Source organism: Syzygium oleosum, unplaced genomic scaffold (assembly GCF_021117445.2).
Source record: "Syzygium oleosum isolate NSW1041296 unplaced genomic scaffold, Sole_v2.1 Sole_v2.11, whole genome shotgun sequence".
Classification (NCBI taxonomy): domain Eukaryota; kingdom Viridiplantae; phylum Streptophyta; class Magnoliopsida; order Myrtales; family Myrtaceae; genus Syzygium; species Syzygium oleosum.
The window spans coordinates 1,295,149-1,308,901 of NW_026607495.1; the positions used below are offsets into that span (position 1 = coordinate 1,295,149).

At 42.7% G+C, this 13,753-nt stretch overlaps 1 protein-coding gene across 1 annotated transcript; it reads right to left on the reverse strand.

The window, feature by feature from the left end:
- Window positions 1-11,040: 11,040 nt before the first annotated feature.
- Window positions 11,041-11,543, reverse strand: LOC130139374 (cysteine proteinase inhibitor 1-like). The gene has a single exon (XM_056316186.1). The coding sequence runs from the start codon at window positions 11,488-11,490 to the stop codon at window positions 11,131-11,133; it is 360 nt and encodes a 119-aa protein (XP_056172161.1). The 5' UTR covers window positions 11,491-11,543; the 3' UTR covers window positions 11,041-11,130.
- Between the last annotated feature and the right edge of the window lie 2,210 nt (window positions 11,544-13,753).

The window sequence follows — 13,753 nt, forward strand, 5'->3', positions numbered from 1 at the left end:
ATAAAAACACTCGGAATTCTTCAATGGAGGAAGCCATCAACTCACCTCAAAATCAAACTCCAACTCCGTCGGATCAAATTGATTCGACCCAAGAGGATCGATCTTCTGTTTAGCACCTCGATGGTGCTCAACATTCAGCTGGAATCACTCATGCTTTAGTTCAGATTCCTGGCCCATTTCAATGGCTTCCGGTTCACTGGTACCCTGTATAGGGACAATGGGCCATCGGGGTTAGGATAAGTGTGGGCCTAACCATATCAACATGGTCCACCTGGAGAGGAAAATGTCCCTGGCCTTGGGCCAAACGGAGGAGGGCCAGTACCTACTTCGCATGAGACCAACCTGAATGACGGATTGGGTTGGATGAATTCGGGTCACAGACCCGGATCCAATCTACTTGGTCCAGGGACAAATCCCTACTTGACTATTCAACCCGGTTTCCTACACGTCGACGCCGGCTGCCCCGAGCTTGGCTATCCACTTTACACATTGGCGATCGATGGTCCCGAACTACAGCTCGCTAATCTACAGCTCATTAATTTGTAGCTCACCGGGCTGGAGAACTACAACACTTGGGCTCGAGATTTCCGGTGAGCTCTTGTCACAAAAGACAAGGACGGCTTCTGTGATAGAGCCGTCCCTTTTCCGGCTGACGAGCGCCTCTAGAGACACTGGCGAAAGTGCAACTTGTTGGTTCGCACTTGGATCAGCAATTGCCTAACTTCTGACATTGCAGCAGGACTTCCACCTAAAGAAGACTCAAAATTTTTTTGGGAGAGCATCTGTGAGATGTATGGACGACTCGATCGGGCGATACTATTCACTATCACTCAAGCCTCGTCGAAAGTGAAGCAAGGGAACCTCCGCTTGCTTCAACCAGCTCTCGGCTCTGTGGAATGAGCTCGAGGCAGCTAAGGAGTAGCTTGAGGGTCCTGAGACTATACTCCGACAATACAAAGAAATTAAAGAAAGAGAAAAAGCAACGAGGTTCTTATTGATTTTGAATGAATCGTATTCGTCTTTTCGTTCGCAAATTCTTGCAATGGAACCCGCACCATCACTCAACCGGATCTACCAGTTGGCCGCCCAAGAGAAGAGCCAACGACAAGACGCTGCCGAACATACGCGGGTGGGTGAGAGTGTTGCCCTCAGAGCTTTTCCACCTAGCGCCACTGCGATGGAGACGACGAATGGAGGCTATGGAGCTCTTGGGAGTGTTGGGACCCGAAGAGCTGCTGCGGCGTCCAGAGGAAATGAGGCGACCAGAGTAAACGAATGAAACCCTAAGGTTTTTCGGACGGACAGCTGGGATCAACACATGGGATCGGGCGGTCCTTATTCGTCCATCATATCAGTTGAATCAAACGGCCACTATCAAGCCACATCAGCTCCAGTTTATAAATGATCATATGGTTCACGAAATGCCATGTCATCTGTAATAGTTTGAATTTTCGATCCTTTTCCCGGGATTTAAGAAATGAATTTGACTAATACACTATAGTGAGATCTCACACGGAACAGCGCATTCATGGGATGCTAACCTTAGGGGTAAGGCTATTACGGGATTGAGTTCGCACGACCAAAGAACTTGACCTGGGTCCGATCTTCGACCATATGGATTGACGAGGGAATGTTTTGAGCCAATCGAGACCGGTCTATTTGATTGATCGTGTCCGAAGGGAACTAGCGACATACCCTCGTAATTATATGACAACTGAGGTCGTCCGGGGTATAGTAAACTTAAACGTGATTTGACTTAGTGTCGGTCACGGGTCGAGAGCGCGTAATCCCAATGAGCCACCCGTTAGCCAGAGATAAGCTAAAGTTGCGATTGTTCAATTTTAGTCATTTCTTGAAATTCGGGCCCGGGAATCGAGAATTTTGAAAGTGACAATTTTGAGCGGCTGATGACGTTTTTGGCTTGGCCAACCTTGGGGCCACCCATTTCTGCAAAAAAAAATGGATTTCGGTTTGGGACCGGAAAAATTACGATTTTGCCCCTCGGGACCCCGACGTTGATTCTGAGGCCGTATGAGGTTATTTTTCGAGGCCGATGTCATTTTAGGGTGGCCACGCATATTTGGAGTGGTTTCGGTCAAAAATTGGAATTTTGGCTCGGAAGTGAAAAATAATATTATTTTAATCTCCAGGACTTTGCAGTCGATTTTCGAGGGCTTAAGAAGCTATTTTTGCGATTCTGATGCCATATTATGTTGGCCACACACATTTGGGATTGGTACGGTCGAAAAATGAAATTTCGGCCCGGGGCGAAAAAATTACTGTTTTGCCCCTGGACCCGGTACTGGGTATTCCTAATTTTGGACTGGAGAATTGGGAATTATTAAATTAAAATTTCAGCTTAATTATTGGACCTTGGACGCTTTTGCCCCTCAATTATTGGATATGGACAAACAAGGACCGTTGGATCAAGGGTATTTTGGGAAGATCGCGTAGGATCGCGACACGTGGCGCCCTTGGCCCACCATATTTGACTAGCTTTGACCTTATTCTCTCTCCTCCCATCCCCATTCGGCCAGCTTCCCCGAACTCTCTCTCTCTCTCTCTATCTCTCTCTCTCTCTCTCTCTTTCACTCTTACGTTTTCTCTCTCATCACCCCCTCCCCTCCCGATTGGTCTCTCTCTCCCCTCTCCCCCGTGCGTGAGCCCCTTGGCCGACCACCAGCTCGCCGCCGCCGGTTGCCGCCCAGCCCAGCCGTCCGATGCCGCTGCTTCTCCTTTCCGGCTACCGTCCGCCTCTCTCTTCTCTCTTCGTCTTTCCCTGTTCCGATCGGCCTGGCCATCACCGATCCATCCCTAGCCGCCCTCCCCAGCCCTGTACGTCGCCGTCGCCACCCCCAGCTGGCCGTAAATCGCCCGCCAGCCACCCGCCTGCCGTGGAGCAGCCGTTCGCCCACTAGGCCGCCGGCGACGCCGCCGCCACCGCTGCTGGCCCGCTGTCCCCGCCTCTGTCCAGTCGAGTTGCCCTGTTTTTCTTAGGTAAGTGACTTCCCCAATCGAAACCTAGGACCTCGGGTATTGCTAGGCTCGTTTAGGATTCGGTTTAGGTGATTTTCGTGGCTGTTTTGGACTGAAATAGTAGCTGGTCGTTTGCGTGGTTGTGGACTAATTTGGGCAATGAATTTCGAGGTTTAGGAGGCTGAGTTAGGGCTGTGATGTTGTGGATTAATCAGGGATTAATTGTGTGATTGATTGGAATTGTTACGGCATGATTGTGTTTATTCTGATAATTGCATTATTTGTGATCGTTGGCTGGTGCGGAAATGCATTTCGGGTTGATTGTGGGTTGATTGTGTGCTGTATGTGTGTGGCCGTGAGGCGTGGTGATGTGATTGTGCATTGGATGCGCGTCCCAAGTACGTGTGATCGGGTGGTGTGTTCGTGTGACGAGAATGTGTGCATTTGTGATGTCTATGGGAGGTGTGAGATTGTGTGTGATAGCGCGTTTGAGTGGCCGTGTGGTACGTGTGGTATGAGTGGAACGAAGGTACGGATGTGTAAGATTGGTTGGGAAAAAGGTCCGCCCTGAGGCGTGTACGTTTACGCGGGACGATGCCGTCCCTGACGAGGTGACGATGACCTGCCCAACGGGGTGTCGATGCCTGACGAGGTCAGAAGACCGGTGGCCTGATGCGTTTTACGCGGGCACGGTAATTAAGGAAAGGGAGAGGTAGGATTCCGTCCTGAGGCGTGTTCGTTTACGCAGGACGATGCCGTCCCTGACGAGGTGACGATGCACGGCCCGACGGGGTGTCGATGCCTGACGAGGTCAGAAGACCGTTGGCCTGATGCGTTTTACGCGGGCGCGGTAGTGGTGAAAGAGTTGAGAATGAGCGGGAATTGGCTTGAGGTGCGAGGCTTGAGAAAGTGACGCATGGTGTGAGTTAGTGTGCGAGTGTGTTTGTATCGCGTAATGTGATGCTTAATTATGGGGTAGAAACTGCTAGGCACGGTATGAGACGTGTCCAAGTGGTTTCTGTCTTATAATCAAGGCACGCGCGCGTCTATGATGTATTACTGCGAGGTGCTGGCTGTATTATGGTCCATCGTGCAGGAATGTGCATGATGGGTTCCAGGTAGGTTCGTGTGTGATTGTTAGATTGATTGATCGTTGTGTGAGATGCGTGTTCTGTCTGGCGGTACGTGAGTGCCTACGTGGGGTTTGGGGTTGTACACTTATTGAGATTCGTCTCATGGTTGTATAACCACCACTTTCAGACCCCCAGCCGTAAACCCAAGGAGCTCGCTTCCTCTTTTTGAAGTACGAAGAGCCGTCCATGGTGCCCGGTGGATTCGTAGGCGATGCCCAAGAGATTTCCATAGGATCGAGCCAGATGAATTAGGAGCAGAATGTAGAAGGGCGACCCTTAGGTTTTTCCCTAGGGTATTTTAGGGGTTGTTCAACTTGGGTTATCCGATAGTGAAGTTAAGATAACCAAACCCCTGAACTTTTGTTAAAACGGTGGCGGAGGATGTTCGTTTGTATTTATGTCTGTAATATGATGTTTGTATATTTGGTGCTGTATGTGATGTCGTTGTTTGATTCTTATGGTGTTCTACCCCGTCGTCGTCATCTTTTTGTCCGGGGTTTTTATATTCGCTTCCGCATGTGGCTCTGATGTTTGAGTTGGGTCGGCGACGTTCCTGGGACGTCGCAACAAATTCGACCCGTAGCGGGATGTCGCGAGCTCGATGGGGTTCGGGGCGTGACATCATCAGGGCAGGTTAGTGGGCAAAACTCAAAATTTAAAAATAAATATTGTGAATATTGCAAGCGCCCACACCATACTATTGATACATGCTAGAAACTACATGGAAAACCTAATGACAAAGACAAAAAGGAGAAGGAATCTTCTACTTATCAGGTTTCCACAAGAAAAATTGATGGAGCACATCAAACGATTACTCAAGAACAATACCGGAATATTGTGCAAATTCTGAATCAGTTGAAGACCAACGACAATAATGCAAATTTCTCAGGTAATTTTATTTACAAGGAGAATTCATTCTTAGTTGATGCGTGGATAATCAATTTAGGTGCTAGTGACCACATAATATGCAATGAAAAATTCTTTTCCCACATTTAGAAAGGTCCACAATCTTCCATGTCAATACGTCACCCAAATGAAAATGTCACTTATGTTACCAAAATTGGTACTGTGCATCTTGGTCCAAATTTTAAACTCAAGAATGTCCTATATATTCCTGATTTTGAGTTTAACCTTCTTTCTGTCTCAAAAGTCTGCGAGGATAATTCTTGTCGTGCCATATTCAGTTTCGAAAATGGTTTCTTTCAGGACCGTTCGACTGACAAACTGATGGGCTTGGGTAATGTTGCTCAAGGATTGTATTTCTGGATTGATTCGCCAAGAGATTTAGATTTATTGAATAAAAGCATTTTTTGTAATGTAATTATTCGAAACAAAAATCTCCTTTTACATCAATGCTTGGGTCATAGTGCATGTTTCCCTGATCCAAAATGCCCAATATGTCCTTTGGCTAAACAATCTCGAGTATATTTTCCAATAAGTACATCTCGAGCTAACAGTCCTTTTTCCTTACTTCACATGGATATCTGGAGTTCTTATCATACCCCTTATCGTGATGCATCTTGTTTTTTCCTTACAATAGTTGATGATTATACCTGTGCCACTTAGGTATTCCTTATGCAATCCAAAAGCCAGACATTTACTCATCTGTCGAATTTCATTTCTTTGATTAGAAATCAATTAAATAAATCTGTACGAAGAATTCGTACAGATAATGGGCGTGAGTTCTTCACTTCCGATTGCAACACTTTTCTATCCTCTCATGGGGTACTTCATGAAAGTTCTTACACATATATTCCACAACAAAATGGAATTGTTGAGTGCAAGAGCACTTAAATATCAAGCCTCTATTCATAAAAGTTTTTGGGGAGATTGTGTGGTCACGGCTGCCTATTTGATTAATCGCATGCTAACTCGAGTTCTTGATAGTCGAACTCCTTTTGAAATGCTTTATGGTAAACAACCAGAAATTGGTCATCTTAAAGTATTTGATTGCTTATGCTATACAACAAATGTGGGCCCTCGAGATAAACGGATCCCCGTGCTACTAAATGTATTGTCATGGGATACCCTCCTCTTAAAAAAGGATATTGTGTTATGGAGATTTCTACGTGACATTTCTTTATATGCAGAGACGTTATATTTCATGAAGATGTATTTCCATTCCAGGAAATAATATCTTCATCACAATCGTTCACGTCATCAGACAACCGTCCATTCTTATCCGATGAGGATTTTTCCATGACCCCACAATATGTTGTCATTGTACCGGAACCATCTATCCCAATTCAAAGGGAATCTTCAAAACCAGTAGCTAAATCATCAATATTATTTGAGGATATTTCCCCCAGTCCTTCCACGGTGGCTTCATCTCCACAACATGATTTATAATCCTCACAAGTACTTGATGCCAACTGAACAACTTCGACGCTCTGGGCGGAATGTTCGTCCACCTACGTGGAGCAAAGACTACATATGTTATACAGTAAGCTCTTCAGGTACACAGTATCCTGTCTCTTCGTTTGTCTCATTTAGTTGGCTATCACCATAACATATGTATTGTATTAGCCGCATCTTAGAAGAATAGGAACCATCTTCATTTAATGAAGTAGCACGAGACCCTCGCTAGCAACATGCAATGGAGTCTGAACTCACCACCCTCTTGGAGAATCATACTTGGGATATTGTTCCATTATCTCCGCATCGGAAATCGATTGGGTGTAAATGGGTATACAAAATCAAATACAAGGCTAATGGCTCTATTGAACGCTACAAGGCTCGTTTAGTTGCTAAATGATTCACACAAAGAGAAGGTTTTGATTATTATGAAACCTTTTCTCGTGTTGCCAAAGAAGTAACCGTTTGTTCTTTCTTGACCATTGCTGCCATTCGAAATTGGCCATTACATCAAATGGATGACCACAATGTTTTCCTTCATGGAGATCTGGATGAAGAAATCTATATGGATATTCCACAGGGTTTACGCAGACAGGGGGAGTCTCGAGTATGTCGTCTACGCAAATCCCTATATGGACTTAAACAGGCATCTAGGCAATGATATGCCAAGTTCACTACTGCACTAACAAGTGCACATTTCCAGCATTCCAAGCACGATTATACTTTATTTACGTGGACTGCACGTAATTCATTAATTTATTTGTTGATATATGTTGATGATATTCTTGTCATAGAATAATGACTATCATGTTACAAAGTTCAAAGAATTTCTGCATTCCACTTTCCATATCAAGGATTTGGGACCTCCAAAATATTTTCTTGGCATGGAAATTGCTCGATCTAACAAAGGTATCGGCCTTAGCCAGAGAAAATTCGTCTGGGAAATTATTTCTGAAGCAGGATTATCAGGTTGCAAACCAGCTGTGATACTAATTGAAGAAAATGCCAAGCTGGCTACCCATGAGTATGATTTGGATTCCTCTTTATCTGTTGAGGATCCATTGCTTAAGGATCCATCGGGATATCAACGACTTGTTGAAAAATTAATATACCTTACCATGACAAGACCTGGCATATATTATGCCGTGCAAATACTTAGCCAATTCATGCATAGCCCAAAACAGTCCCATATGAATGTGGCCCTAAAGGTTGTAAAATATTTGAAGGGATGTCCATGACTTGGCATATTTTATTTCGTGATTGCAACATGAAGATGACAGCTTACTGTGATACAGATTATGTTACTTGCCCAATGACCAGGAGATCCATCACTGGTTTTTGCATCAAATTGGGAAAGTCATTAATTTCATGGAAGACAAAGAAACAGTCAACTGTATCTCTATCATCAGCTGAATCAGAATATCGAGCCATGGCAAAAACTACCTGCAAGATAGTTTGGATATGAAGGCTACTCTCGGACCTTGGAATACAAGTCAATGGACCAAGTGAACTGTTTTATGACAACGATGCTACTCAAATTAGCGGCAAATCCAATCTTTCATGAGAGAATAAAACATATAGAAGTTGATTGTCATTTCACTCGGGACAAGATTATAGAAGGCGTCCTTATAACAAAAGGAATTGAAACTGTAGAACAGCCTGCAGACATCTTCATCAAACCACTGTGTCAAAGGCAATATACATACCTACTAAGCAAGCTAGGTGTCCTTGACATATATAGGCTACTAGCTTGAGGGGGAGTGTTGAAGCTATGATTGAAGATCCTAATTATGGAAATCGTGATTACGGACTAATTGATTCGGTCAATCTTTGATTGATTTGATATATAGGGAATTGTAATCGATTGTATATTATTTTCTATTATTTTCTTTCATTCTTACACTATAAATAGATTGATGTACTTGTATACAAATAAAGTGAATAGAATACAATAAAAATTTCCCAATTCCTTAATTTCTTTCAATCCTCATAGCTGGTCACCATTGTTGACAACAACCACCATCGTGGTGGTTGTGTTTCCATGATGACCATCGCGATGGTGGTGGTTGCCTTTGCTGCAGTGGACTTTTTTTTATTTATAAAAAATCTATGAAATCACTATTGATAAGCGAAGGTTACATCTAATGATGGAGGAGATTATGGAGATTCTTGCCCGACTTCGAATCTATTTGATTGGGTTCATCCAAGTCGTGATCATGTGAGTTTGACGTGTGTCTCTTGACGGCGATGGAGCAAAAAACTTCAATGGAGGGAGGGTGAAATTTATCGACCTTTGTTGTGGCTAACGAGCTCGATACTTATGAAAGCAAGAGTAGGGAGGGAGGGAGAGAGAGAGGGATGGTGTTTGTCATCGACAACGGTGACTAGAGGTGGCTGTGGCTTGGTTGGGATTTGGGCTTGGGGGAGGGAGGGAGGGAGGAGGAGATTAGAGTTTGGGTGAGGTATTTCTTTGGAGGTGGTCAAATACAAATTAAAATGGACGTGTGGTGCGATCTCATGACTAGTAAAAGTTATTGTCGATGATGGTTATGCCACCATACGGACAACTTAGATATTTCTCCAAGTTTCAATAATGGTCATTAATCTTTTAGTAAATTTCACATTCATAGTAATGATATTTGATTTTAATTACTCAATGCACCCTATTTCCCCTTTTCCCACAACAAGATTTCATCCGAAATTTGACAAGCTTTTTGGAAAACTATTGAGGTGGAGGTTAAATGGCAATGATATGGGAATTGATCATAAAGTTGACCACGTCTCCTCCATGTTAGCATTTCATCAAGGAATTGATCAATTACGGCCAAAGGAACCAATTACAACACAATGAAATCTTAGTACATCGGATAATTGAAATTAAAGTTTTGCGACTCGATTACATGCTGAAATTCGTTAACCAAGACTAGCATTTACCCCAAAATGTTTTGGCAATATTATATTGGATATCTACTATTTGTGTATAGGTTTCGCTCTTACTTGAACATCCAATTACCAAATCATTGGATATACTAAGTTTTAGCAAAAATTCTTAGTATTTTTGTCCTTGCTCCCGCAAAACCCCCTTAAAAAGCCCCCCAACTTTAGGTTCAATATTGTTCCGAACTTTGTTTTTATCCGAAAAAACTTCAAACTTTCACTCTAATCCCAATCTGCCTAAACGTCTAAAAATAGTCACCGGTTTCTTCAAAATTCTAAATATCATGAGACTGCTATTGTTCTATACAAAGGCGAGGGTGTTGATAAATACGCAGGTTGTGATAATATTCCTTTAAATTCAGTAACAATGGGAGTCTAAATGATCTGCGAGATTATTTTGGATATTGACTATTTGTGTACAGGTTTTGCTTTTACTAATATTTTGATACTTTTTTTGAATTTTTTATTTGTTCTTTTCTTCTCTTTCCTGCTTTTCATTTTCTGTTGCTTCCCTTTCTCTTTTTTTTCTTTTTCCCTTTTTTCCTCGTCCTTCTAGTGAATTCACCAGCTTCCCTAATGGATGCACCAAGAGGCTATTGACTCCGCCCTTCTTGTAAACCCTAACTGTTTTCAAGTGCACGAAGGGATCAGTGTCGAAGATGCACACTGAGCCGTCCATCGAAGCAGGGTGGAGATCGTGCGGGAACGAGAGGTGCGGAGGGGTGTAGAAGCATAGGGCGGTGACCGTAGTAGAATGGTGGTGGAGGGAGCCGAGGGAGGAGGCCGTCGTTAGGTTATAGAGGTGGACGGTGGCATCGCCGGTGCTGGAGGCCGCGACGGGGTCGCCAGCCACGACCGACGATATTGGGGAGAGGTGGGAGAGGTAGTAGAAGAGTTTGGTTAGGGCTAGGGTATGGCCATTGGGGGAGTGCTTGAGGGGCTTGAGCTTGGAGCCCCAAATGAACTTCTCATACGAGCCCGCGATTAAATTCATGACAGCACGATTCGTGGCCCGTAGAGACTGGAAATATCGGAGAGATATGTGCAGAGACGGTGAATTTCCGATCCTCTTTGATGTTCAAGGCAATGGCGTCGATATTATGGTTTTAGGCCGTCGAATGACGGTAGTGTGATTAGGGCGTCCCTCGCCCGAGGCCGGCAACAAATTATCTTAGAGAAATCCCTAATTATTTCTATCACTTATCTTTCACCCAAAGTCATGTGAGTTTTCGTCAAACGGGGCATCACCAAACGCCAGAAGTCAAGAACTTACCTTCGGCAAATGATATTTCATCTGAAACAATGCTTTTCCCTTATTTCAAGTCTAACATAGGTCTGTCCCTTCACTATAGTTGACGTGAGCATATACCAAAGTGATATCCCTTGAATCTGCTGGTCCCTCCGTCAAAGATCAACATTCGAATATTTCAGTGCACTCCTCGAAGAAAAAGAAAAGGTCACATGCAGATTTCTCATCTCAGCTCACCTAATCTGATCCACCTTCACGAAATTCTTGCATGTTGCATTATGCAAGATCAGACCCAGAAAAGCAGAAGCAGAACAAGAAAAGGAAAGGTAAACCTAGGATCCCCCAAATTGCACCAAATGTTTCAAACAGAAATGGGCCATCGCATCAGACTTAATATTTCAATTCTAAAAATGAAAACCGGATCTTGTTTTATTGTCAAATTCCTGAAATGGTTGACATCGATTATTCTCAAACATGACCTCACGCGTTGCCCAAAACGGGCTTGAACGAAGTGAGACGCCTGACATGCTCCCACGGCTTGTCAAAAACGACGGCCTCGAAGTTCTTGGTCTCGGCCCCGTCCTTGACCTGGATGACGAGCCTGTAGTTCGTCCCTGACACGGTCTGCGTCTCGCCCCTCACCACCTTCTCCAGCACCAGCCCCGTCTTGGCCTCGTCATTGTGCGTCTTGACGGCGAACTTAGCGATCTCCCCCACGTACGGGTCGCTCAGGTCCTTTATCGGGCTCCAGCCCCCGACCAGCTCCCTGCGGGCGGCCCTGGCGGCTGAGACTTGGAGGAGGAGGAGGACGGCGGCAACGGCGAGGATGAGGAGACGCATTTTCGGAGGCTTTCGGCTTCGGTTTTTGGTTTTGGTAACCGTTTTCTCGGGTCTCCTCTTATCTTGATGTTTTCCATGGGTGGTGGGTACGTGTATTTATAGGCCTTGGAATTGAGAGAATTACGGACACTTGTCATGTGATTTGGGAAAAAATATATGTTTTAGGGTCAACTTAGAACATAAGGCAAGTTGATTATTTCATGGATTATGGAAATTAATTCTTGATATGTAACAGAAGCCACGGTGACCTTATTAAGGATGTGAGTAATACGGGAGTTTCGGATTCCACTAAATACAAGCCAAGGGACATTTCATCGTACAACATGAGTCCATAGGTCATTTCCATAAGTTGAAGAATAAAAGCTCTTTCTATTAGCTGAACTGTGGTTTCCTAATTTAAGTTGATTTTCTAATCTGATTTTTCCTAATTTAAAGTTTCTTAATGTGAAGTTATTTATAGCGTTTCCTAATTTAGTGTCTTAGTCCTTCAATAAATATGGATCGTGCTAGCATGACCACCCTGTCAGTTTTAGAAATGACGGAGCAATAGTTGCCACAAGTTTTGCAACTGAAAGACTGGAAACCAACCAAATCAATCACTCTTTATTTTCATACCTGTTTTTTTAGAATAGTTTCGTTCTCATCCGTTTCTATCATTCCATCTCCTCAAAAATAACTATGACCATTAAACCCACCTTTTTGTCTAATAGTTCCACCAATAGATATATTTTTCCTGAAAAAAATTAAAGTCTATAAACTTACAAAATTAGACTTATTGAGAAAGTACCAATACATTATCGGTGTAATTTATTCTTTACATAAGCAGTTCTCAAATCATGATACATAATTATTATTTGCGTTAGAAAATTATTCTTACGTAAGTTAAAGAATGCTTTATAAAATGAAAAAAAAAACTTTTGTAAGAGGGAAAATATACTATGTTACCTGTGAACAGTATAAGTTCTTCAATTTATTCGTGTAATGCCGACTAGTCAATTTACTTGTGAATTTTACGTTAAAATTACGAATTACACTAACATATATATATATATATATATATATATATATATATATATATATATAAAATCGATTCGTGCGTGCTAGTGTGGCTTTGAAATGGACCATGCTAGTTTAAGATGGTAAAAGAGTTACATATCATCTCAATATTGCGATGCCCCTCGACATTAGTGCCCTCATTTAACAAAGTAGGCAGCCCCACCCGACCTTCTCCCAACACGATATTTATACCTACATGACTTAAAATGTGCTATGCTAGTTGGTGTGAAATCAATGAGATACTTGACACCAAATGATTTAAATTTATTATTTTATGTGACATCAATTTACATATCCTAACTTCTCCTTATATAATGTTTAAATCGATTAAACTAGTTGATACATTTCCGTATCATCGTTTCGAAATATTAGTACATTTCATTCGTTCAAAAGTAATTCAATACACCGTGTTTATATTTATCACTATCACAAAACAAACTTCCTATATGAGTAAGACCATCAATGGGTGGAATGCGCAATACATTTGTAGGAGGAGGAAATTTTGTGAAACAAACCGGCAAAGGAGGTTATCGAATAACATGCTACAAAATGAACGGTGAATAATAGCTCGTCATTTGGTTTGATGACGAAGGACGGTTACCCAAGCATTTTCCTAAATAAAAAGTGCATTCTCAGTTATACGTATGCCAAGTTTTGAGTTGGCAGCCAGCCACAACGACAGCTTGCATGCCCTCGCTGAGGCCCCAACGACTGGCGGAGGAAAATAGGAAAAAGAAAAGGGAAAAAGGGAAGGAATGGAAAGAATAAGGGAAAAGAATTCAGAAATTTCAAATTCAGAAATTTTTTTTTGAATATCATAAAAAATTTCTGAATATCATCCATGTCAAGCCGGTTATGTCAATGCCGGTCATGTCATGTGGGATGATCAACACTGACTGGATCACCGCATGAGCAATTTGCAGCTAAAATTGACTGTAAGGGCTATATTGAAAAATCGTCTAAAGGTTGAGGACTAAATTGGTCAAATTAAAAAAATTAAATTGAATTGACCGCCGTACAATAGGTTTAGGACCTTTTAGACAATTTTCCCTTTCTTCTTCCTTAATACATTGGTGATCAAGATTTCACTCAATTGTTCATCTTCACAAAATTATCAAGACTTTGGTCACTGTTCCTCCTGACTTTGGTCACTTTTTATCAAGGTCCTATCAATCTTTTTACTTTCACTTCAGATTCCTTCAATGAC

Bases quoted from the DNA above. Each gene is read 5' to 3' on its own strand.
- LOC130139374 (XM_056316186.1), bottom strand. From the start codon at position 11,490: ATGCGTCTCCTCATCCTCGCCGTTGCCGCCGTCCTCCTCCTCCTCCAA.